Source organism: Octodon degus, unplaced genomic scaffold (genome assembly GCF_000260255.1).
Source record: "Octodon degus isolate 3935 unplaced genomic scaffold, OctDeg1.0 scaffold00089, whole genome shotgun sequence".
Taxonomy (NCBI): domain Eukaryota; kingdom Metazoa; phylum Chordata; class Mammalia; order Rodentia; family Octodontidae; genus Octodon; species Octodon degus.
In genome coordinates this window covers 1,591,328-1,618,602 of record NW_004524665.1, presented here as the reverse complement: position 1 = coordinate 1,618,602, position 27,275 = coordinate 1,591,328, and the positions used below count along the sequence as shown (strand labels likewise).

The following is a 27,275-nucleotide window of genomic DNA, read 5'->3' as shown; positions in this document are numbered from 1 at the left end:
ATAATAATAATAATAATAATAATAACAACAACAACTGGGGCTGGCCAAATAGCTCAGCAGATTAAAGCACCTGTTTAGGCAGATGCAGGGACCAGGGTTTCATCCCTGGCCTGTCTTACCAGCCCAGGCCCAAAGGGGTGCGCTGAGGCAGCAATTGAGATGTGGTGACACGCGCCTGTAATCCCAGCTCTTTGGTAGACTGAACACGGATCACTACGAGTCCGATCTACGCAGTGAGGCCCTGTAGACCCTTACTAAAAAAATATAAAAAATAAATAAAATTAAAAAAATAACTGATTTCACCCAGTGTACACAGCTGTAACCCCACCTACTCTGGAGGCTGAGGCAGAAGGATCACAATTTCTAGGACAGCCTGGGCAGTTTAGCTAGAACCTGTCTCAACATTAAAATTAAAAAGGGCTGGAAGTATAGTTCAGTGAGGGGTCACTTACCTAGCCTCCAAGAGACACCAGAAACCCTGATTCAGTCCCTAGTTTTCTCAGTGCTTTTTTCTCATTGCTGGGACAAAATACCTGACATCCAAAATTAAGAAAGGTGTATTTAGCTCATAGTTTGTGGAGGATTCAGTCCATGCATGGCTGGCTCCAAGGCAGAGTGGCACATGACAGAGGGTAGCAGTTCATGGCTGCAGAAAACAGCAAAGAGCCAAGGGGAGGAGTAGCAGCAAAAGTGGCAACAGAGAGCCAGTCTCTCTCCTTTCCTTATATTGCCTTCAGGCTATCTGCCCCAAGGTGGGTATAGCACTGATACTCATAATCCCAGAAGTACTCAGACTCATAATCCCAGCCTTGGTTCATGAATTAACCACAAACTCTAGAACTGCGCCCCAATGACCGCATGAGGCTTTGGGGGAGACAACTAGACACCAACCACAACACTAGCACTGGGGGAAAAAATCAAAAATCAAAATAAAAAAGTTTGATTAGCTTGTAAAAGTTTCTCCCATGACAGAGTTATAGAAAATTTAATTTTAATCTGATACACTCCAAAAAGAGCTGTCGTTCTCATATTTGCCTGACTCCATACACGTATGGGTGGCACATTTTGTGTGCTACAAGTGTTGTTGTGTCCCTCCCCACCGTTAGGTTTCTTTGGTGTACACACTCACGTTTAGGGAGAACGGAAGGTTGACCATTGACCGTTGACCGTTAGGTCCTTTCATCTTCCCATTTCCTTCCTCCGCCTCTTCCAGGGCAAGGCCCAGCTGTGGCATCCGGCTTTCCAACAGCACGCCCTTAGCAGAGGCCCTACACTCACTCGCACACATTATGCGGGTGGGTCACATGCACTGGCTGGCGGTGACCCTGAAGGCTGTCAGTGGAGAGATGTGGACGGCGGTGGGGCAGTCCAGATACCCTCCAGGAGGAGAGTTGTCATATTCAAAATGATGATTTTGTATCTCGTTATATAAGTGCAAAAATGCTTAGGACAAGTTGGGGGTAGGGCGATATGGTAGTTGCCTGTTGCTATATCCAAATAAACTGGGCAAGTCCTGAGCAAAAGTGCGCCTGGCTCATGGCTCTGCAAACTGGGGACCAGGTCCAGGGTGCCTCTGGAGAAGGCCTCTCTCCTGCGTCGGAACACAGTGGATGGGCAAGCAAAGCATGTCCAACACAAAGAGCAAACATTAGGCCAAATCCATCCTTTTTATCAGAAACCCACTCCCGAGGTAACTAACCCAGCTCCAGCTTCGTAAAGGCGAAGCCGCTGCGGCCTCATCACACCTGGCAGCTGTTACAATGACAGTCAAATTCCAGCATGAATTTTGGAGGGGATTTGTCAAACCACAGCAGGCAGTAAGCACTTATTTTTCTGTTGTCTTTGGTTTTAGTTCATCTAGTTGTACAATAAGTTAACTGTGACTAGTCAAGGAACAATTACTTTTAGAGAGATTTAAGTGTGAAATGTGAATGTTGCTCTTGCCCTAAAGGTCTGAAAGTGCCTCCTGAGGCTCTGAAAGAATTTCTTTTTGTGTCACCCCTTCCTTCTTGAACACTGACTTCTGCATGCATGGCTGTGCCTCTTGAATAAATCCGGTCCATTAAGGTTATACAACGTCATTTATTCGTACACAGATAAACTAGAAATGCCAACAACAGTCTAACAGCAACTGCATCTCAACCCATAAAATAAATAATTCACTGAGAATATAAAGTTCTTGGCATTGCTTTAGAAAAGTGCTTCATATTTCAAGTGCTTTTCCGTGGGTTGGAAAACTTTATTATTATAACAGAAAGCCTTTTTTAGTTGTAAATAAACTTTACAGGAATGCCAAGTTTTGTTGTTTTAGCCTATTAAATACAACTGAGCTTAGTCTGATGGACTGTAAAATGGCATTACTACCCAGATGGGACATTCACAGGTATGTCAAGCTGCCCGGTTCTTTTTCTTGGTTGGCTAGAGTCTGTGTGTTAGGCGCATGGACAGCGCTGATGGACCGGCAGCCACCCCTCCAGAGCCCTGCTGAGCTAGCCACTCCTCAGACCACGTGTGGCTCTTCCCCAGGATGTGGGCTCAGAGAGTAAGGGCCGCCCTTCCTCAGAGTATCTCATAGGCTCCTGGGTAGGAAGAAAGATGCCTGAGTGTTGGACACACACACACACATATGCACATACATGCACACATACACATATGCACATATGCATGCACACACACACAGGTGCATGCATTTGCTTGCAAAAGCTTTGAACCCAAACCAGACTGGAAGATTACCCCAGACAAGTAGCTTTTGAATTGTCTCCTTTTCCCCCACTTTTATGGTTTAACTACTACTTCATCTGTAAGTTAGAGGCTGAGCTGGATATTTAAAAGACAAAAATTTGTATTTACTTATAGAAGATGTTAACTTAGAATTTTTTCTTTTACTAACAAGTAAAAAGGAAGGGGGAAATGCCCGATGATACTATCAATATTTGCTTGTGTTTCACTGCAGTGGTTTCTCCCCCAGATTCCATGTTTTGGACACCAGCAGAAACAAAGTGATTGCTGCAAGCGCCTGTCCTCTAGCCCCTTCCAGAGCTCATACTTTAGCCTGGCCTTTCCGGTCTTCAAAGAGCCTCCATAATTTTGTTGTTACTGGGCTCTGGGCCGGCATGCAAGGGTAGGGCTCTTCTTAGCTCAGGCATGTGCCTGGCTGCAGCCCAGCCCAGAACCACTGTATTTTTGATGCTAGACTCCCCTGGTGTAGAGCGGCTGTAATTGGCTTATTTATTGGGTGTGGTGTTTTGATATTGCCCATTGGAGAAGTTTTCAGAGTTTTAATTATTTCACTGTTTCAAAGTTTTATTCTAAGGGTTTAGGTGAGCCTTGAGGGATGAACAGAAAAGAACCAAGAAGCTTAGGAGGAGGAAGCCTGACCCCAAGAGGGGTTCGGAGAGGTCAGCACAGCTGCTGGAGAGACCACGCGTGCGCAGTGCCTGTGTGCACCGGAGGGCAATGTGCGAAGGTCAGGCGGGGACAGCGGGTGACCTGGCAGCAGCAGCCAGAGCACAAGAGCACCCAGAGTCTGAAGGAAGTGAGAGAGGGGTCTTGGATTTGATCCCCAGGACAAATTGAAGGGGTGGGATAAGGTAGAAAAGTGAGCCAGGAGTTGCAGGCAGCGGTGGCTGTGAACTGCACAGCTTCTGGGGAGACAGAACAATCCAAAAGATAGAAATCCTCCCCAGAACCAAGAGTGAGCAGAAGGAAGCATCGGATGAGCCCAGGGCGGGTCATGCCACTCCTCCCGTGGTGTCCTTTTCTGTTGGTTCCCAGCACCCATTTCCGTCTCAGTCCCAGATCAGCCCTTAGGCAGAATCAAAGCTAGAGTCAGGGAGCAGCCAGCCTGTCAGACCAGAAGTTGGACAGGGCTTGCAGGCCTCTGAGCCTGTACATAGAAATCTAACAATCGGGCTTCTTAGCTCAGGCATGTGCCGGCAGGGGCTGCAGCCTGCCACGATCTGCCTCTCTTTGTCAGTCAACATTGCTAAGAAATTACAGATTCTCCAGAGAATGTTTTGCAATGGCACAGCAGCGCAGTGGGACCACGTGGAAACAAGGGGGACTTTTGAAAGACCAACAGGGGGGCTGGGGAGATGGCTCAGCAGAATAAGTGCTTGCCCCAGGCAAGCGCTTGAGTTCAATCCCCGGTTCAGCATAAAAAAAAAAAAAAAAAAAAAAAAAAAAAAAAAAAAAAAGCACAGCAAAATGAAAGACCAATAGGAAGCCAGAAGTGGTAGCACACACTTATCATCAATCCCAGAACTCTGGGAGGCTCAGGTAGGAGGGTTACAGGTTCAAGTCCAGCCTGGGTAACTTAGACTCTGTCTCAACATTGAAAAATGAAAGAAAATGTTAAGGGCTGAGCATGTAGCTCGGTGAAAAGGCCAGATGAAACAGGTTTCACCAAAGCTCTCAGCTCTTGATGCTATGAAAAAGGTAATAAACGTTCCCAAAACTGCCTAGGACAAAGATTAATCTCAAGGCCTAATGTGCTGGTGATGGAGCAAGCCAAGGAAGATGAAGATACTCTTTTGTTTGGCTATTCTCTGAAATGATGCGCACTGTGTGTTTCAGAAAACTTTGGAAAATGTACACAAGTCATGAAGACATCGGGTATGACTTTGAAGATGACCCCAAGGATAAGAAGACCCTCAGGCCCCACCCAGATGTGGACGGCGGGTGGGCGTGGATGATGGTCGTGTCCTCGTTCTTCGTGCATATCCTCATCATGGGCTCGCAGATGGCCCTGGGCGTGCTCAACGTGGAGTGGCTGGAGGAATTCCATCAGAGCCGCGGGCTCACCGCCTGGGTGAGCTCCCTCAGCATGGGCGTCACCTTGATCGTGGGTACGTGTGTGCATGACCTGTGGGGGGCACAAGGGCTGCCAGTTACAGCTCCCGCTCTATGCAATGCCTGATGTTGATGAAACATTAGATACTGAGGCTAACAAAGATCTTAACCATTGCCCCTCTGCCATGTGCCACCCTGCCTGGGAGCCAGCCGAGGATAGACTGGAACCTCCTCACACTGACAGCAAAATAAACCCTTTCTCCTTTAAAAAATAAAAATTCAAGGCATTGGAGATAGCTCAGTGGCGTAAGTGCCTACCTACCAAGCACAAGGTCCTGAGTTCGATCCCCAATACCAAAAAATAAAATAAAAAATAAAAATTCATAATAATTATGGTTAAATATGGACAACATAAGATTTATCATTTTAACTCTTTTTAGGTACACAGCTCAGGGCTGGTAAGTACTTTTGTATTTTTGTTCGCTGTTACTGCCATCATCTCCAGAACTCTTCCATCCTCCCAGCTGAAACTGTTCTCATGAAATACTACCTCCCCACTCCCACCTGCCACAGTCCCTGGCTACCACCACTATATATTTGTCTCTATGAATTTGATTATTTTAAGTGCATTGTGGAAGTGGAATCCTATAATATTTGTCCTTTTGTGTGATATGACTATTTGAATGCTTTAAGCATTGATTGTTTTAAAAATTGATAATTTAAACTGGGTGTGGTGGCACACACCTGCAATCCCAGCATTAGAGAGGCTGAGGCAGGATGATCGCAGAGAGTTCGAGGCCAGTCTGGGTTTCATAGTGAATTTAAGGCCAGTCTGATCTACATAATGAGACCCAGTCTCAAGAAACAAAATCAGTTAATCCAGGTTAAACCTGGGCATGGTGGTACTTGCCTGTAATCCCAGCACTCAGGAGGCTCAAGCAGGAGTGTTCTCGTGAGTTGGAGGTCATGAGTAAGTTCAAGGTCATCCTGGGCTACATAGCGAGACCCTGTCTCAAAACACAACAACAAACAACAAAAATCTGATCATTTAAAGAAACTCTCTTCTGTCCCATACTCTGTTTTCTTAACTTACATTCACAATGTTACATTCATTGTGTCATTTCAAGTCTCTGCTTATTTCACATTTATGAGGGTTTTGTTGTTGTTGTTGTTTTTTGTTTTTTAATTAAAGGACTGGGGACATAGCTCCGTAGTAAGCAAGCAGCAAACTTGTTTTGGAATTTTAATATTTTTAATTTGAAATTTTATTGATCACCTGTTATTAGAAAAAAAAATTAAACTGTTTTGCAAAAGTTTGCTGATGTAACAGGAAAGAACAGTAATATTTTTTTTTTAGCTGAGCCTAACTACAGAACAACCTGCAAAACAGATTCTTCCTAGTTAGAGATACTGAACCTGACACCTATTGTAGCATAATGTGTTTCAGTCCGCACACCAAATAACTTTCATGCTCAACTAATACTAATAAGCATCTATTATATACACCGAGTGCTTTTCCTTACGTTACCTTGTTTAATTCTGTATAATTCTCCTAATCCTCTGAGGTCATTACCACTACATTTTTTTAGTTGCTTCACTTGAAGGTAAATTGATGCTTTATTTTAGAAATGGATGATGTTTTATATTGCAAATATAACTCTCACCTTCTGGTTTTGTGAGTGCGTGTGACAGCGTATGTGTCCTTGGCGGGAGCCTGTAGCTTTTCAGGGAACTCTGTATGAGCAGTTAACTGCCTAAGTCCAAGTCGGAGATGTGCTGGTCTTGGCAGACATTCATTTGATGTCATTTTGATAATACGAATAGCAGTGGTACAGTGCATTAGTGCTAATTTTGGAAAAGAAGAGCATTATGTTTTTTCTCAAGGTGTATGGTGTGTGTGTGTGTTTACCAGAAGGAATTGTACTGATCTAGCCTAAAAAATAAAGACACTATTACGTGTGTGAGAAAATTATGGATAAAGCATTTTTGTCTGTAACATTATTGACCAATTCTTCCAACTCTGAATTGCTCTTGGTAAAGCCAGGACTGAACTGGACGTGGTGGTGCAAGAGGGCCATCTCACCACTCCGGGAGGCTGAGGCAGGAGGGCTGAAAACCCAAGCCTGGCCTTGACCATTTAGTGATTTAGGTAGTCTCAAAATTTAAGAAAAAAAATGTGAGATGGGGGATATAGGTCTGTGTGAAGACCCTGGGTTCAATTCCCAGTGCTGAAAACAAGAAACAAACCCCACCCTCGGGTTGTCCGTCATATGACAAGTGCAGGCAGCTTTTACCTTAGTGTAGACCGTGTTGTGATTTCCTACTGCCTGTGGTTCTCCCTGTCAGTAGGTCAGAAGTGGAGAATTGTGCTTCTAGAACACTTAACAGTTCAGTGTTCTTACCTTTTTAGGGTCACACAGAAAAGTACACATTTATTCACAAAACCAGAGAAGACTGGATTTGTTTCCAGTATAAAATACACTATAATTCAGAATTCTTAATTTTTTTTTTGAAGTATAGATCAAAATGTAGATTCACTCTAGGAAGTGCATGCCTGCAACAACTACAAAAGAAATCCTTAACCAAAGGCTAGGATGCAGAATGTTCCGGTGTTTCCCAAGCTGTCCAATAAGGTCATCTTATGTATAATTTTGTGCCTCATGAATTCTATAGAAACAAGCATGGAAAGCAGAACCAAAATGATTGGACGTGGTTTTGAGCATGATCCTTAAAATCAGAACCTCCAGTTCACAGCAATGGTGAACATGAACATTATCATTAATTCCCATTGGAGAAAGCATGTGCGCGCGCTGACATTAGGGAGCCCCTGGATTCCGCACAGCAGAATTCAGAGTATACTCTGACATTTCTACAAGGAAAACTGCCTGTCAGATAAACATCTTTTGCCTTGGTCGCATACTTCATGGCCTAGAAATGTTCATAGCTAGATAATGAAAGGTCTCTTATTTTATCTAGCATGGCCTTAGGCCATTAACTTCCTTAAATTCTAAATGTCCTGGTACAGAGTGGTGCCAGACAAAGTGAATGGCATGAGGGCATGTGTCCACTGGGAGCCATGTGACAGGTCTTTTGTTCTTTTGCACCTACTGTGGGGCAAGTGCATATCACTGCGGGGAGAGGCTGAGCTGGAGCTCGGCCACGCATTTGGGGCTAGAGCAAGGCCAGCCCTGGGACCAGGAGTGCCAGAGGCAGTGTGGGAACAAGCTGTCTGGACTAGAGCACAGCTGGCCCGGCAGGTTTTCGGCCTTGTGGTTGCCCTTGGCAACTACAGCACAGAAGCTCCAAGAATGTTCTGCTTTCAGTGTTCTCAGCAAAACACTGAGACCTTGCACTTTCGGCCCCATTGCACGCTTATCCCCTTTATATTCTGCACAAATAAAGAGGCAGGGCCAGGCACAAGAGCCTGCCTGGCAAGCACAGAGTCCTGAGTTTGAGTCCCAGTACCAAAAATAAATAAATAAGCAGAACTCACTGGGTTGTTGCTGCCTCTTTGTTAGAGAGGTCAGGTCCCACCTGGTCCCAGCTTTTCTTTTATTATTTTTCTAGTTTTTTCTTAATCTCCTGCCACGATCTTTCAGAACCCCACTGGATGTACAGGGTGAGACATACTATACACACGATTTCAATGATTCTGTGACACTGAAGGCCAGGCCATCGCCTCTATCCTACAAGGGAAGAACTTGTAACCTTCAGGGACATTAAGTTACTGAAGTCTGAGCAGCCAGGAAGTACAGGACAGGCTTCAACCCTGGTCCACTAGACTCCAGCAATGTATTCCCTCAGTTCACATGAGAACTGAAAAGAGACTTATAGTGAATGAATACATATTGTTTACATCTTCTAATTATTGTAAGTGCATTTAGGTTACCTATTTTAAATTGTTAAAAAAAAAAAATCTATGAATCATATTGCAGTAGTTGGAAGCCATTTCTGTCTTGGTCAGCAGTTTACACATAGGAAATCTGATAAATAAACATTATTTTATTCTTTAGCAGTGTGCATTGTCAGGAGTCCCGCCAGAGACCCCAGCTTTTAATAAAACCTACTCCCCCCCATTCCTGTTGGGGCAACTTCTGTGATGAGAGCTCCTTGAATAACTTTTGGTGGGGAATCCACCAGGGCTACAGGAGACAACTGGCTTCCTAGTAGACCTAGAGCTATAGTTGTTTGTCCTCACTGCACTGCAGAGCCACCTGGGGGCTCAGGCTGATCCTAATGCTCAAGGTGCACTTGGACTATTAGCCCAGAATCCCTCGGGATGGGATCCAGGCACGAGGAGGCTTTTCATTAAGCTTCAGAGTGATGCAGTGTGAAACCAAGACAGAGAGCTGTGAATGTGGAGGCGCTAAAGATTTATGCACAAGACTCGGGGCTAAGAGAATGGCCTCCTTTCACCCCAAGTGCCAGCAAGATTGTCGTTGTCACCTGAGCTCTGACTCACCTATCAGGTATTGGGATAGGCAAAATGGGATGACACTGTTTCAGTCTGTAGTCAGCTGGTTCTGAGGCAGGGCGACGTGGCAGAGGGGCGTGGGAGAGGAGAAACAGCTTATAGGATGGTTGCAGGAAGCAGAGGGAGAGATCAACGGGGGAGGAGGGAGCTAGCCCCTTCCGGGTCATGACTGCAGTGGCCCCTCCTCCCACCAGGCTTCTGCTCCTGACACCACATCTAGCTATGAGCTCAGTGCACTAATCTGCCAGAGAATCACACCCCATGGTCCACTCACCTCCCCAGAACCCCACCTATGAGCACAGGAGGCTCTGTGGGTTCCTCTAGATAGAAACCACACTGCTACTGAATTCTCTCCTGTCTTCAGAGCATTGGGGGAGTTCTTTTTATTTTTCTGAAATGGCAATGAATGTCGGACATCCCCACTGGCTACCAAGGAGCAGTGGTTAGGAAATGAGACCGAACTGGAAAAGCTTGGGTTTGAAATCTTTTTTTTTAACTTCTAAAATTTAAGAAAAGAATTTAAGAAAAGGTCTCTTACTTAACTGTAGAAAATTAATATCATTTCTGGGTTGATTTTGCTCCAACATGCAAAAGTTGGTTAACTAGAAAGCCAGATTGTTGTCCACCATATATTATCAACTTCTTATTCCTATCACTAAAGAACTCGATGCCAGGAGTGGTGGTGCACACCTGTAAACCTTGCACTTAGGAGGCTGAGGCAGGAGGATTGCTGCAAGTGGCTTATTACATTAAGTAATATAGAGGCCAGCCTGAGCTGCTTAGTGAATTTGAAGCAACCTGAACTACATAGCCAGACCCTATCTCAAAAAAAACAACAAAAAAAACCCTCAGTACTTTGTGTCTTGTTTATAAACTTCCTGCAGACATGAATATTTGTGCTGACTTGAGAACTGCTTCTTTATTTTCACCCCCTCAGATGCTCTGCTGGTGCGGTGTTTCATAAACACAGAGCATCTCAGGAAAAAGTCCTTCTGGGCCTTTGGTGTAATTTGGAAAACACTGGGCTACTGAACTGTGACCAACTGACCTTTCATATCTGAAAAGAGCTATGAACAGCGAACTTGATGAGTCTTACATTTTTCTTTTTTACCCACTCATCCAAATTTGGTGAGTCAAGTGACCATGGGTTTAGGAAAATAAAAATATATGTAAAGAAATTAAAGAACTACTGCAGCTTCAAGTTATGGCATCTGAATTTCCATGACTCCCAATGATTTCCTTAGTTGTTTACACCAACAGGCTTATGTTATGAATTCTTCATATAAGCTACATAACATTATAATATGCAGCATATACTATATGTAAAATTACTTAATAAAGTCTCTTTTTAAGAGTTTTATCTGCTGAATTTTCTGTAATGCAACAAGGCTAATTAAATAAGCATTTACCTTCATGATGTTTTGGATTGGACCTGTTTTTGCTTTGTTTTGTTTTTCACACAGGATCTCACTGTGTACTTCAGGTTGGCCCTGAACTCCAAAGTGTCCTTCTGCCTCAGCCTCCTGAGTGCTGGCAGCACAGTTTGTTATGATGCAGATTCTGGTTGCTTTCTTGATTAGATGCACGAGCGTTTTCCTTTCCAACTTGCTTTCTGGATCACTCTGAGTTTGAGGCCAGCCTGGGATGCACAGTGAGGCTCTGTCTCAAAGAAAGCAAGCTGTGCTGCTGTGTGTTCTGTCACATCTGCAGTGTGTGCTGAGTCTCTACACAGTCACAAATGCAGAGCCTGAAGGGTGCCGGCTGACCCAAGCGTCTGCCATCCTTGGCTTGCATTTAGGTGTCCTGAGGAAACTGTGCTGGAGGCGCCCAGCTGTGGCACAGCCTTCTCGGAACCCTTTTCCTGAGCTGCCTTAAGAATGAGGGTCACAAACTCAGATTTGGGGGCTGCGTGTAGCTCGGCGGCAGAGCACTTTCCTAGCATGTGTGGAGACCTGGTTTGGATCGTTGGCCATGAAAACAGACAAAGAATGATGACTGTGAGTGTGTAAAGAGGCCAAATGAATAATGTGAATGAGGCCAGGCCAGAGGGACCTCAGAGCAGAGACTCAGGAGGGTGTGACAGCCCAAGAGTCAACTGGTATACCACACTGCTGTTCTGCCTGTATGGGAAAGTGGTCAGCACTGCTGCTGGATTTTGTTTTTAATTTTCTTAACTTTTAATTATTGGCAACTGATTACAAGCCTTTTCCAAACCTTACTCAAGGCCGCAGAAGGCATTCTGCCCCTACCCACCAGTTAAGGACTTCTGTCGTATGCAAAGGAATGAACCCATGTTATTTGTCTCTTTATTTCAGATCTGTGTTCCTTAAAAATATGGAATCTTGTGTTTTCGGATGAAATTATTTGCACCTGTCCCTGAATGCTAGAAAGGTCTCTGTCCATAAAACAATGTTTTGCTTTTGCCATATTCAATAGCTATCCCCTTTGCTTTTGTGTGACGGTCCGTAAGAAAGCATGAAACTGTTGAGGCGGGAGGACTGCCAAGAGTTCGAGGCCAGCCTGAGCCACATGGTGAGACCCTGTATCAAAAACAACCACAAAAGAAAGCAAAAAGATAAAGCATCACTAACTAGTTCCTTCCCGATGTTCTGTGGCAGGACCTTTCATCGGCTTGTTCATCAACACCTGCGGGTGCCGCTGGACCACAATTGTGGGAGGGCTGCTGAACGCCCTGGGCTGGGTGCTGAGTGCCTATGCAGCCAATGTGCACTGTCTCTTTATTACTTTTGGAGTGGCAGCCGGTAAGCATGGTTCTACATTTAATCTCTGTTTTTTGTTTTTTGGTACCAGGGAATCAAACTTGGGACTGCACTTGTCAGGCAGGTGCTTGTGCTGCTGAGCTATGTCCTCAGCCCATGACTGCAGCATTCTAGTGGTCATTTTAACAATGAATTTAATTGTAAGAAAAAAAGAGAAACACATAAAAACGTTTTGTGTCCTCCATCCCTCCCACCCTATATTCCAGGAAATACTTTCTAAATATAAGATGTTAAGACAATTAATATATATATATATATATATATATATATATATTTAAATGGGATGTAAACATGGGAAAGCAGCACGACGACTGTCCTGGGCTCGTTAATGTCCAGTGCCTGCTTCTATCTGCTGACCTTCATCCTATGGGGAACAAGAAAGGGAGGGTGATAATACACATTTAGGGCAACAGACAGGAAATTAGTAACCTCTCATTCAATAAGTGTAAAAATCAAACACAAATTGCAGAATAATCACTTACACCATCAGCCCTCTTCCAATGTAATGAAAATAGTGCAAAACCCATATGCATGTATAGATTCGAAGAAGTAAATCTTTGCATGGTCAGGGTCGCATTCTTCATGGATAGACTGAAACTGACTGATTACATTGATTAAAATTGACTGCTTGCAGGGCGGTTTGCAGGTCCATTCTGCAAAGGTGTTCCCAGCCATATTTCCATTATTAACAGTAGCAGGAGTCACACAGATAAATAGGCACTTCCTGGTCCAGTGTTCTTTCTGTGACCCTGCCCAGCCTGGCTGATTTTGAGGGCTGCATCACATAGGATAAGGGCTGAAAGTCAGAGCACAGAATGTTGGCCTTTCTTTGTATTTTTTTCTTTTTTCTTTAAATCACTTATTATTCTGCCTGTAAACAGGCGCAGGGGCTGGGGATTTGATCCCCAGGCCTGCTGTGCCTGCCCTGCCCCCAGGGTTTGCTAAGACTGCAATTGAGACTGGGCATGGTGGCAAGCATCTGCAATCCCAGCTCTTGGGAAGCTGTAAACAGGTGGATCACTATGAGTCCGATCTAGTGGTGAGACCCTGAACACCCTGTAGACCCTTCCCTAAAATACAAAAAAAAAAAAAAAAAAAGAAAAGAAAAATCATTTATTATTTATGTGACTTTGAACCTATTACTTAACCTACTCACACTTCAGTTTCCTTATCTGCAAAGTGGGGAGAATTAAAGCCATGAACGCTGAGAATAAAACACTTAGCACATAATAAAGCACTTAGTAAATGTTAGCTAATATGCAAATATGATAAGGAGTAATATGAACATGTTATGATATTATAAACTTAAATATCTGTCTTACGATAGTGTGAGGTGCACACGAAAACTTACTGTCGGTATGAATTTCCAAGTTGTTTCTTGGTGATATACATCTGTACCCTACGTAGTTTAAAAGTAATTAGGACAGGGGACATGGCTCAGGGGTATAAGCGCTTCCCTGGCAAGCACAAGGGCCTGAGTTCAATCCCCGGTTCCGCAAAAAAATAAATAAATAAATAAAATAAAAGTAATTGATTTTTTAAAGGTTATTGTTTTTTTTTTTTTTTTTTTTTTTGGTACTGGGGATTGAACTCAGGACCTTGCACTTTCCAGGCAAGCATTTATTCTACTGAGCTATCTCCCCAGCCCAAAAGTTGAGAAGGTTTTTTTTCTTGGCTGGTTCATGCTGCCTTAAGGGCAGGTCTGGTAAGGCATGTGGAGCTGGGGATCGGACCACAGTATCCTGTGAAAGGTTATTGATTTGGAGAACCTTATCACAGGACAGTTACAGAACAAGTTAAGCTGTTAACCCTAGATGTTTTAGGAACTTCTCCCCACCATGTCCAATGAATAGAACTCGGATTCCCTTTACTGGGGTGAAGGAGCTACAGTAGATCTCTCGGCAGATCCACAGCACCCCGTGAGCTTGCTGTGGTAGTGTTAGGTTAGATTATCTCTGATTTGGTCCTTAGAACTGGGACTTGAGACTTAGTCTCGTCATTTAGAGACTTCTATGGTCAGACTGTGTCAAGTTATTTTATTTATTAGTGTTCTTTGTTTATTGATCTTCAAATTATAATATCCCCATAATCATTTATTCATCACTTATCTACCCAACACATACATAGGAAGGAGGAAGAAAACCCTTCTGGAACTGATGAAAAGGAGGTATTTTTTGAGGCACTTCATTGCCAACAGCCTACAGTCCCATGCATGCAAAGCAAGCGCTGTACCACTGAGATACGCCCCCAACCCTGCTGCCACTTTTTATATGGAAAAAAAAACTCAAAGGAAGCCTCTAAAAATAAGTTTATCCATCATCCAACTGTCAGTCTATCTATCCATCCATCCATGCATCCATCCATCCATCCATCTATGGAAAATTCAGCTGTACCACTTAGGTGCAAAATGCCAGGCACTGTCATTAATGAGACATATTGAAGGCAACTGACAACTTAGCCCTTGTTTAACAGGAAAAAAGTTAAGTGCAGAGATCGCCTTGAAAAGGTGGGGTGTGTGTGTGTGTGTGTACACTCAATTGCTATATAATTTATGTTTGAAAGAAACTTGTTGGTATCCTTCATTGCAAAAAGCATTTGAGGTAGATGTTTGTTTATTGTTTGCTTTAATCACTTAAGTAGTTAAAATTGCATAGGGGCGTCCTCCTGTTAAGCAGGAAATGAACGGCTCTGAGCAGCCGTGTTAGCCTGAGTGTGGGCAAATGCCATCAACTTTGCCGGCTCCATTCTCCTCAGCTTGGCTGAAGCCATCCTCTCCCCATTCACCCTGACCAGACGAGAGGTTCTTTGTCACCACTCAAGTCCTTCCTCCACCCCACTTGCCAGGGTGTACATGCTTCCTCTAATCCTGGCTATGGGGAAAAAGTGGACTGGGGTTCTGCACTGGGCTGGACATTCCTAGGGGCTTTACTGAGCCCCACACCCCAAGACCTCCTAAAGTCACATGGGGAGGAGGGTGAAGGCTGTGAAAGGTGCAGATAGCTGGCACACAAGGGAAATGGAGCCTTATAGCATTGGACAAGACGTTTTCCTCCCATGCGGGGAGGCATTCATGACTTCTGGTGGGCTAGAATTAGCACTGTTCATATGCTTACCTCCCTCTGTTCTGCTTCTATCAGGCATTTTTTGCCACTGCTCTGTAGAAACCCACAATCATATTAAGTTCAGTATGTATGTACTGTCAGTGACACATCAAAACCTTTTTTTTTTTTTTTTTTTTTTTTTTAAAAAAACAGACTTATGTAGTGCCATCAGCAAACTGCAGAGTATGACAAATTCCACAGGACCAATGATGCAGCTTCCTCAACAAACTGCAGGACAAACAAGAGGCCAAAAGAGATTTCAAGTAATTATTGACAAATAGCAGTGTGGGGGCTCATGTGAATCCTGTTTGAACAACAACAAAAACAGTTTTGAATAGGCTTTACATTTAGAACTTATACTAAAAGATTCACACATGAAATAACATATTCAAGATTTGCTTCAAAATTATATGGAGGGAGCTGGGGAGATAGCTCAGTGGCATAATCACCTGCCTGGCAAGTGCAAGGTCCCAAGTTTGATCCCTGGTACTACACACTGGAAAAAAAATTATATGGAGGGAGTGGGTAAAGAATTGGTCGTAAACGGACAATTATTGTAGCTGAGAGACAGATATATGGGATTCATTAAACCATTCTACTTTCTTAAAAGCTTACTTTGAATTTGATTTAAACTGTCTTAGCTAATAGCCCATTTTAAGAGGTAAGATATTAACATTAATTGACACCTTGCTACAACACAAATGGATTACATTTACATGTGGAATATATATATAAATTATGGCTAGACACTGTCTTGGTCATTTTCTTGTTACTGGTACCCAACTTAGAGTACGTCGGGTTAATTTTGGCTCACAGTTGAGTCGGCCAGCTCCAGCGCAGAATGGCATAGCCAAGGCCACAGAGGAGGACAGCTGCTCACATGGCGGGCAAGAAGCCAAGGGCAGAGGGGGAGCTGGGAAGGGAGAGGTGCCCTGCTAGGCCACGCTCCCTGTGACCACCTCCAGCGAGCCCCACCACTTCACAACAAGGCATTCCCAAAGGCATCAGTGGATGAACTGATGAGATTAGCGCCCCAGAGGCCAGTCACTTTCCACATCCATGAAGCACTGGGGGACATCCTTGACCAAATCATAACATTCAGTGTAGCAGGCAGCATTGTCTTTATTCACTGATAGGAAAGCTCAGCCTCAGAGTATTTAATTGACTTGGTCAAGATCACATTGTTGCTTATAGGGGATGGATCTAGAATCTAAACCCAAAGCCACCTGGGTTCTTTCTATTGCGCAACCACAGTACTACCATAAGGGTGATGATACTGTGCCACAGTACTGACTGTCAAACAATCTCTTGGTTCTTTGACAAATACAGTCCTGTACCATGTAATGACATTTTGATCAATAGTGTCCCACATGTGCGACAGTGGTCCCCAAAGATCATACCACCTGGTGACAGCATAGGCAGCTTAGGTTTCATAAATACATTCTATGATACTTGCATAATGACATCACCTAGTGACACATTTCTAAGACTATATCCCCATTGTTAATTGATGCATGACTGTCAATGATTTTATAAACTAGCTGGACATGCAAACTACCACACCCCCTTTTCTTTTAGTGCTGGAGACTGAACTGAAGAGTCTTCACATTGAACTACATTCCTGGTCTTTTTTTTTGAGACAGGGTCCTGCTCTTCTCTTATGTTGTCCAGGCTGGGCTGGAACTTGTGATCTCCCCGGCTTAGTGTTCCAGAGTGCTGGGGTCACAAGTGGGCACCACCTTGTCTCATAGGTAACACATCTTGCCCCCAAAATGTTTATACCTTAACTTTGGAAATGTAAAACTAGTCTTATCTGGAAGTAGTTTCTATTATGTCAAAATATGAACATTTCAGGCCAGCCAGATAGTTCAGTGACTAAAGCGCCTGCTTAGGCAGAGTGCAGTGGCCGGGTTTCTATCCCTGGTCTGCTGTGCTGGCCCTGCCCCTGGGGTGCACTCAGATGGTGATTGAGACTGGGCATGGTGGCGCAAGCCTGTAATCCCAGCATTTGGGAGGCTGAAAACAGGTGGGTCACTTCAAGTCCAATCTACGTAGTGAGACCCTGTAGAACCTACAGACCCTGTAGACCCTGTACTAAGTACATTAAAAAAAACCAAAATGACCATTTTATCTTGCCACAGAACTTTCTTCCATGCATGTGTTATGCAGAAGTCAGCATTCTAGACACTTGGGAGAGACATCAGTAAACAAAACAGAAGATCACTGCCCTCGTGGGGCTTACCGTCTAGCAAATGAGGCAGTGAGGAAAGACCGTAATATACAGAGCCAATACACAGTCAGTACATAGTACATAAGTAAATCACATGACTAAGCACCATAGGCAATGCCTTATGCTCTTCTCGTTGCTGAGATGCAATAATCAATGCCCAGTTAAGGGAAGAGAGGTTATTTTAGCTCATGGTTTACAGAGATTACAGTCCATAGCCTGCTGGCTCCAAGGCACGGTGGCCTGGCAGGGGAGGGCTGCTCATGACATGGCAGGCAGGAAATAGAAACAGAGTCAAGGGAAGAGCCAGGAAGGGAAATACACCCTTCCAGGTCTCACCTTGTGTCAGTTACGATTCCTAGAGGAACTGATTTAGTACAGTGTTAAATATATGAGATATAAAGGATTTACTAAGAGGCCTAACGTGGCCGCCTGTGGCACTGATGAGGGAAGAATGTAGTTCTCCATCTACGTGATGGAGAGCATAGGCTCAAGGGGAAGACTGAGGGCCTGGACTTCACTTCAATGTGGTGTGTGGCCATGCCAGAATGCCAAAGAGTCTGCATGGGAAGCTGAGGAGTCTGTGCTAGAAGCCTGAAAGAGCTGGAGATGACCACCCAAAGGTGGGGGGGGGGTCCAGAGCCCCTCCAAAGACTTCCTTCTTCTTTCCCTTTTTTATTCTATGCAGGCTACAAGCCTATCGGGGGAGTTGTCTATAGCTGGGGTGGGCTTTTCCTCCTCAGTGTGCTGGCCTACAAGCCAGACACACCCAGAGCTGCACTGCACTAATCCACTGACATTTCTTAATCCATTCAAGTGGACACATTGAAATGAACTATCACAGTTCCCCCGAAGCCCTCCAACCTCCCAACAGCAAGTCAGCTACAGTGCCCCTTAATCTGAGCACCTCCTAAATCCAGAAGGCACTGGGCACCATTTTAGATATGAATCCTTAGCAAGACAAAGGGTAAACTAGGGTAAAATTGGGAGTGTTGGGCGTGGGGTGGTAACTCAGCAGGAGGGCTTCGTTTTAAAATTGGTTACTTGGTGTGGGCACCACTGAACATTTCATTTTACTTTCTATCACCAATAGACTTTATTTTTAGACCAATTATAGATTTTCCGCAAAATTGAGGGGCAAGTCCAGAGGGGTTCTACAGTCCTTGTGCCCCCAGACGCAACCCACTTTCCCCACCAGCATCTTATTTTTATGAATGTAAATAGCTGTTCCTGTTTTCTAAAGATACGTTTAAAAACCAGAGATGCAGGGAGTATTATGCTGCAGTTTTGACATTTTGTACTATGTATACTCCCGCGTTTTGTTCTCCCTTGACTTGTGAACAAATCAGCCCACTCCTGGGTGTCTGCAGATTGTCTGAAATCGCCCTTCGATTCCTCGGACGTGAACACTTTCCTCAGCCCACAGTGTAACCAGCAAGGCCAACACAGCAGAGCCTTTGGAGCGGCCACTTACTCTTTTTTCAGGCCACTGGGTGGGAGCGTCCTGGGCCTGGCAGGGCTGACACTGCAGAGCATCCTGTCTGCCCACAGCTTCTGTTCCTGTGGGAGGAGGCACCTCTGACACAAAGCCTCAGGGGGACAATGGCTCAGACAGCCGTGGGAGGAGGCCTTCCTGGGACTTCCCCGCGGACCTTTTTTTCACAACCACCATTATTCCTCTGCTAGAAAAAGCATGGTTGGACATCAGTATAAGGGAATATGGGCGCTGCAGTTTGGGTCATGCGTGTCCCCCACCTGCCCATGTATAGGCGGCTTAGTCCCCATCCTGTGGTACTATTGGGAGGTGATGATACTTTTCAGGGGCAGGGCCTAGGAAAAAGCACTTAAGTCTTTGGAGGCGTGATCTTTCCCTTGTTTTGTCTGCTTCCTTGACACCGCTGTGAAGCAAACAAGTTTGCTCCATCGCATATCCCCCCCGCACCCATCGTCTGCCATCACACAGGGCCACAAACAACAAAATAAGCCAACCAGGGTCTGAAAACTCTGAAATCCTGAGCCAGAATTAACATTTCTGTCTCATAAACTGATGTTCTCAGGTATTTGGTCATAGTGAGGGATCTCTAACCAGCTGTGTTCATGCTCTGCTGACTGATGTACTATGTACGTTTCTTCTCACCCCCCTGCAGGCCTTGGCAGTGGCATGGCCTACCTGCCTGCAGTGGTCATGGTGGGAAGGTATTTCCAGAAGAGACGAGCCCTGGCCCAGGGGCTCAGCACCACAGGGACAGGGTTCGGGACGTTCCTCATGACCGTGTTGCTCAAGTACCTGTGCATGGAGTATGGCTGGCGCAACGCCATGTTCATCCAGGGCGCTGTCTCCCTGAACTTGTGTGTGTGCGGGGCGCTCATGAGACCTCTCTCTCTGGGAAAAGATGAAGGTCATCCAGGAGGGAAAGATATGCAAGCAATGCCAGCTCCCTCCACAGAATCTGTAAGGTCAGGTGGACAGCTGGGCAGTGCAGAAGAGAAGGACAGCGCACTCGGGAAGGAGGGGACCATCTGCGACCTTCAAGCCCAGGAGTGCCAAGGCCAGGCCCCGCCCAGGATGAACATGTGCGCCTTGCGAGTTCTGAAGACCATGAGCCAGATCACCCTGCGGGTCCGGAAGGGGTTCCGGGAATGGTACTCTGGCTATTTTGGGACAGCCTCACTTTTTACTAATCGGATGTTTGTAGCCTTTATTTTCTGGGCATTGTTTGCCTACAGCAGCTTTGTCATCCCTTTCATCCACCTCCCAGAAATAGTCAATTTGTATAACTTAGCAGAGCAAAATGATGTTTTCCCCCTAACTTCAATTATAGCAATACTTCACATCTTTGGGAAAGTGAGCCTGGGCTTCGTGGCTGACCTGCCCTGCATCAGCGTGTGGAACGTTTTCCTCCTGGCCAACTTTACGCTGGTCCTCAGCATCTTTATTCTGCCCCTGATGCACACGTACGCTGGCCTGGCAGTCATCTGTGCACTGATCGGGTTCTCCAGCGGGTATTTCTCCCTGATGCCTGTGGTGACGGAGGACCTGGTCGGCATCGAACACCTGGCCAATGCCTATGGCATCATCATCTGTGCTAACGGTGTCTCTGCCTTGCTGGGCCCGCCTTTTGCAGGTAAGGACTTGAGACGCTCAGCGCTCAGAGGGTGTGCAGTGAAGTAAAGGTGCATGCGGTGGGGAGGGTGTCCCCTTCATGTGGTGAAGTCCAACTTCAAATGAGAAGGAAGATCTCATTGGTCTAGGTGCTCCTTTTCTCTTCTCATTCCTGCCCCCTAACTTCTTGTTTTAGCAAGTTAAATGTCATCCTCCCGAAGGTCATAAAGATGAACTTTTGATCCTTACTCTCATGATAGCATGAGGAGACAAAGATAGAGGTGATAGAGTGCTGTGGGACCCTCACGCCATCAGAACAAGGTGATCTCTGCCTAAGTCCAATTAATCCCTGTCTTTCAAAGGGGCTGAGTATGGGGCTGGAGATGTAGCTCAGTGGTAGAGCATTTGCCTGCCATGTACGATGCCCTGAGTTCAATCTCCACAAAATGAGTAAATGCAAATTTTAAAAAGAAATACTGTGCTGGGGATATATAATTTAATGACAGGGTGGTGGCAGACCCCATTGTTCTGGGTTTAATCCCCTGCACCATATAAAGCAAACAAATAAATATAAATAAGAAATACTAGTCAGGCATGGTGGTATATGTCTATAATCCCAGCACTCTGGAGGCTGAGGCAGGAGGAGCACCACAAGTTCAAGGCCAGCCTGGGCTACATAGTGAGTTCTAGGCCAGCCTGAACTACATAGTGAGACATTGCCTCAAAAAGAAAGAAACCCAAATACTGAGAAGTTGTTGTCAGTTTTTCTGTTGTTACAATGTCTTCCCAGAAGGAGCTTGGAATCTGGACTCGTTGGGTGGTATTTCTAGATTTTCAGGGCATGGCATATAGGTGTATGCATGTATTGGCTCACCTGGCCCTGTTGCGAAGCTATTTGGCTCTATTGTCTTGTTGTCCTTACAGTCAGATAGTCCAAAGGGTTAAAATGAAGGTGTGGGCAGGCTGCCTGTCCTTTGGAGCCTCTGGCTTGGGATCCATTCCATCTTTCCCCACTTCCACGGGCCACTTGCGACCCTTGCCTAGAGATTTAATTGTGTTAGGTGATTGGTGGCTGCTGCTCCCTCTGCTCAGCCAGCCATGTGTCCTCTCCATCTCTGAGCCTGAGACAAGGATGTCTGTGATCCTACAGGCCCCACTGGGAAGGCCCAGGATTGGCTCTCTGTCTTACTTGAGTCACATCTGTAGAGTCCTTTGTAGAAGCCATGTGAGCTCACACACCCTTGCATGCCGAGCTTGGGCCTGGGCACCCTTGGGGTGGTGGGAACATGCTGCCCACCACAGGCCTACAGGCCACCAGTTGGTGATGCCTGGGACAAGAGCTCTCCCAAGGAGTCTCTTCAGTTTGCTAAAAATCTGCTCCTTGCTGTGTGTGGCCAGAGCAGAGTTATGGAGCCATGGAGCCTTATATCTGCACTGGGACCTCCCTGGACCTGTTGCCAGAACAGGCTTAGGTTTTAGAGACAGGCAAGTCTGGATGGGCAGGTGGACTCAATCCCCAAGATGCCAGGTACTAGGCAGAGGTGACAGGGTCTATTTTCTCTTCAAGAATTGGAGACAGGAACCCACATGGATGGCAAGCTCTGGGGCCAAACATCCACACAGATCACTCTGGAGGTGGTTACCAGGGCAGTGGCTTGGGCCCATGATGGTCAAGGCTGCCAGTATTTTTCTGTGCCTTGCAAGCTAACTTTGTAGAATGTCACCTGTCCTCCCAGTCTGCTTCTTGCCTATCTGCATTTACAGGTATTTTATTCTCATATCCTCTGGCAGAAATACCTCTTTACAATGGATGCAGGACAAAGCCCTCCTACATGATAATTGTTTGCTACAGTTAAGTGGAACTTTTACAAATTGACATATGGAAGCTGAGGCAAGAGGAATCCAAGTTCGAGGTCAGCCTAGGCTAGACCTTGGTTCAAAAGAATAGAAAGGGTTGGGAATGGAGCTCAGTAGTAGAGCATCCCTGGGTTCAAGCTCCAGAACAACAACACAACAAGGAGGAATCAGCACATGAGTTATTTTTCAAGGTTGGGGTACATAAACCTGCTTTTATAAATGTTCATATTTTTAGAAGAAAGATGTAAGATTTTTAAAATTGAGTCTGCTTAAGCCTGTAATGCTTAATATTGTTAATAGGCATTTTCTAGATGCTTCAGAGAAAAGTCAGCAGCTGGGAGGATGGCAGGAAATGTCTGGAAGGGGGAATCTCACACACACAGACAAGGAGCCAAGAGGAATTCACTTGAAGGGCCACAAAATTCAGTATCGCTTGAGCTGATCAGTTAAAAAATAAGTTTTAAAAGTATACAGTTTTAGCCCAGCATGGTGGTGCACATCTTTGATCCCAGCACCCAGGAGGCTTAGGGAGGATGGTCTCTGCGAGGCGCTGTCACAGAACAAAACACACAGTAGGAAAAGAGAACAATCAAAGTTTACGTTTACCATAAATAAAATTCTCCGGTGTAGCTCAGCCCTCTCACCTGTCATCTGGCCTTTACTCCTAGAATTAATCACTCAACGAATATATATTTTATATATTAAATTTATTAAAATATATTTTATATTTTCTGAGGTGTTCACATTTTAATATCTCTAGAATTGAAATACCTTTTAGAGTCCTTAAAAAAAAAACTCTGAATCAGCCACAGGGTCTTGGGAAGTTGCTCAGGTTGGCCTGAAAGTTTCAGCCCTCCTGCCTCAGCCTGTCAAGTAGCTGGGATTACGGATGCTCAAAGATGGCCGTGGTGAACAGCACAGAAACAGCGTCTCTGAGATTTGTTGTACAGGCCCTGGAAGATAGCAACATGAAGAAGCAAAATCAGGTAGTGGATCCTCAGGACCCCACAAAGATCTGAAGTGAGAATTAAGTCCCACAAAGAGAGTTCAAAGAGAGACCTCAATGAAGAAGGAGGTGGCAAGCTGCGCTTTCCCACTGAATCCTGACTCACTGTGTTGGGGGACAGCTGAAGCCTGCAGACACATGGTGACTACTGGAGACCCCAGAGGTCTCCACAGAGAATGCACCAGGGAAACAGAGCAGTGGACTGCAGTGGCTGGTGAGTTATTTGGGTTCAGATGTCCCCGAGAGGGTATGTGGCAGGTGACCATCTTGGAGACAGGTGGATTGAGACCAGAACTTGAAGCAGTGGTGGGCTGGCTCCACCGAAGGATTCCCAGTAGCAGGGTGAAGCAGAACCTAGTTTAAGTTTGGCAGGATGACAAAGAGCCAAGTACGAACTGCCAGGTAGCACACAGAGTGTTGTAGGCTGAATAGATCTGGCTCCAGCCGTACAGTCAGAAACCAGCTTGCACTTCAGTGGAACTAAAGGCACAGGTTCACTGGGACCACCCACTGCTCTGCTGTGAAAGTACAACTGGCTTGCTGGAATCAGTCAACATGGATCTGGAGTCTGTCTCACTACTTTGTCTACTAGTGACAGCAGAGACACCTTGAAATGGACACTTGTTTTCTTTCTTTTATTATTTTTGTTTTACTATTTTCTTGATCATTCTTGTTTTTATATGGGTATGAACACTAATTCTAGTTTTTTTGTTGTTGCTGTATTTATTCTTGCTTCTGTCTCTTCCTTCTCTCTTTCCCGCTTCTCTTTTCACCAATTTCCCAAAGTTTGTGTAATTTTCCCTTTTCTTCTAACCTTGCTTTTAATATCTTTCTTTTCTTCTATTTGTCTATTTTCCCCCATATTGTCTTTTAAATTTTCTCCCCCAAAGGTAAAATCACCATACTGAGGGCATATTGACTATATACCATTTTCTGGGTGGGTTTACATTTTCTTATATAACCACAAATCTAGTTGATATCATTAAGGGTGGCAAATTAATAGTTATCACAGTTTGTCTTTTTCTAGGCTGTGTTTAATGCTATGTCATTGCAGATTGTACTAATTTAGCCAAGGTGACATAATTGTTCTAATCATTGGTTCTTCCTAATATGCCAGAATTGATACTACATAAAGATAACAAAAAATACTACAGACCAGTGCCAAGCAACCAGGGGCTGGGCCAAATAGGCAGCAACTTCTCATACCCAATAAATTGAAGAAGTAGGGTCTTGCAACAGACTCAAAGCCCAAAAGCCAGCTACACCTGGAAGACATCCCTGAGAAGTAGTGATTTCCTAAGCATTCTAAAGACCAGCAATAAAGCTACTTGTCATAAGTGATTTGCAAGCATCAACCCAGGAATTAAACCAAAAAACAAAACATAGTAAGTGAGAAGACACTAAACAAGATGCAACTCCAGACTTCCAGCTAACCAAAGGCAAACAAAAGGGGCAATAGGTGGAATAAATGGAAAGCCACCCACCTGGACTTTCTGAAGTGGTAACAACAGAATAACAAAGCAAATGAATGAGGTTCTAGAAAAAAAGTCAATTCAGAAATAATTTTTCAGATAACTACAAAGATGATGACCATAGTAAAAGATATGCTTAGTGGCTCTAGAGAAGATACAGATAAAAAAATATAGGCGGTTAGGAAAATTATGGGAAGCATGAACACCTAACATAGGAAAGAAATACAATCCATTAATTAGATGCAAAAAGATATCCAGGAGATTAAAATTTTCATTGAAAGTATATACAGGAGAATGAGCCAATTTGAGGACAGACTATCAGATATACAAGACAGACTGTGGGTGACAGTCATAAAAAAGAAAAAAATTCTTAAAAATAACAAGGGACCATGAAAAATCAATCAAACAACTGCTAGATCATGAAAACTAAAATAATATAAGATTGATCAGAGTCAGCGAAAAAGCAGGAGCTAGTGTATATGACATCAAAACAATAGTTCACAGAACTTTGGGCACAAAACTTCATAAATAGGTAAAATAATTTGACATGCAGATTTATGAGGCATATAGAACTCTAACTAGTCAGATAAAAAAACATGTAAACCAAGGCATATAAAAGTCAAGATTCCAGGGGCTGGAGAGATGGCTCAGTGGTCTAAAGCACCTAATTGAAACAAGCTTGGCAAAGCACAGGGACCGCGGTTCGATCCTCCAGCACCACATGCCAGCCAGCCCCGCCCCCTGGTGGGCTGAGCTGGCCACACACACACACAATAAATAAATGTAATAAATAAATAATTAAAAAAAAGTCAAGATTCCAGATATTAGAGAAAACAAACAAACAAAAGCACCTATAAAGGAAAGCCCGTCAGAATCCCAGCAGAATTATCAACACAAGTCAAGGAGAGCTTGCCTGAAGTATTTCAAGCCCTAAAAGAAAATAATTTCCAACCCAAAACTATCTTTCAAAATTGACAGAAAAATAGGAGATTTCCATGATGAAAAACACTAAAAGAAATTTATTTTCACCAAATCAGCATGCCAAAATGTCCAGAAGAACATTCTAGAAAGAGATAACAGGGACTAAATCCATAAACTTCTAACAGAATAAATCTACCAGGCAAAGCAAGAAATTAAATGGAGGTGTGAGGAGGAGAAAACCAATAACAGGAAAATAACATGGCAAGAATAAGTCATTATGTATCACTTATAGCCATCAATGCTAATGGTCTCAATTCACCAGTCAAAAGAAATTGACTGCCAGAATGGACTGAGAAGCAAAATCCAACAATATGATGTATACAAGGAACACACTTAATTTAAAAATTCATAGACTGAAAGTCAAAATGATTGGGAAATGATACTCATGTGAATGAGACAGGAAGCAAGAAAAAAAGCAGGAGTAGTAATTCTATTCATAGACAAAGTAGATTTCAAGCCAGGACTAATTAAGAGAGATAAAGAAGTTCAGTACGTCTTTGTAAAGGGAACAATCCAAGGGAAGAGATAACAATCATAAATCATAAATGTTTATGCAACAAATATCACCATGCCCAACTATATAAAATCAACATTAAAGGACATGAAAAATCAAGTAGCTTGGTATGATGGCACATGCCTATAATCACATAACTCAGGAGGCTGAGGCAGGAGGATCATAGTTTGAGGCCAGCCTGGGCTACATAAGTGAGCTCAAGACCAGTCTACACTACATGATGAGAGATTGTCTAAAAAAAGAAATCAAATACTAATGCAATTGTAATGAAGGATCTTAATACTCCACTGTTACAAATACACAGAACAACTAGACCAAAAAAAAAAAAAATCAAAGAAATATTAGAACTGAACCAAAGCTTTGAATAAGTGGACTTAGCAGATGTCTACAGAATGTTCAGCCCTTTAACATCAGTGTATACATTCCTTAGTTGTATAAGTGACATTCTCCAAATAGACCATATATTAGTTCAGAACATGGCTAAGTAAATGCAAAGAAATGGAAATTATCCCTTGCATATTATGAGACCATTGTGCAATGACATTGAAAATCAATGGCAAAGGAAGCCACACAAACTTAATAAACACATAGAAATTAAATAACATCTTCCTGAACAACCAGTGGGCCAAAGATGAAGTTAAAAAAGAAATTAGACAGTTTCTAAATAATGCCAATACAACCTACCAGAACTTATGGGGATGCAATGAAAGCCATCCTAAGATGGAAATTTACAACAGTGAATTCCCATATCAAAAAATCAGGCCAACTTTTTTGCAACAGGTTTGCCGCGAGAGCACAGGCGTAGTGAAGGCCACCACTAAATCGAAGCCAACATGGGAAAGGAAAAGACCCACATTAATATCGTTGTCATCGGACACGTGGACTCCGGCAAGTCCACCACCACCGGCCATCTGATCTACAAATGCGGTGGCATCGGCAAAAGGACCATTGAAAAATTTGAGAAGGAGG

The 27,275-nt window shown here is 44.1% G+C and overlaps 1 protein-coding gene across 3 annotated transcripts in view; it reads left to right on the top strand.

Annotated features, from left to right (window-relative positions):
• Slc16a14 (solute carrier family 16 member 14) overlaps positions 1-27,275 on the top strand; it is a 36,518-nt gene that overhangs the window by 1,592 nt on the left and 7,651 nt on the right. For 2 of the 3 annotated variants that reach the window (XM_004637381.2, XM_023722221.1), the window contains exons 2-4: positions 4,576-4,847; positions 11,884-12,027; positions 19,521-20,498. In XM_004637381.2, coding sequence (XP_004637438.1) covers positions 4,589-4,847; positions 11,884-12,027; positions 19,521-20,498 — 1,381 coding nt within the window. In that variant the 5' untranslated portion in view covers positions 4,576-4,588. Of the gene's footprint in view, positions 1-4,575; positions 4,848-11,883; positions 12,028-19,520; positions 20,499-23,139; positions 23,786-27,275 lie in introns of those variants that run through there. The other variant, XM_023722220.1, reaches the window with a different exon arrangement.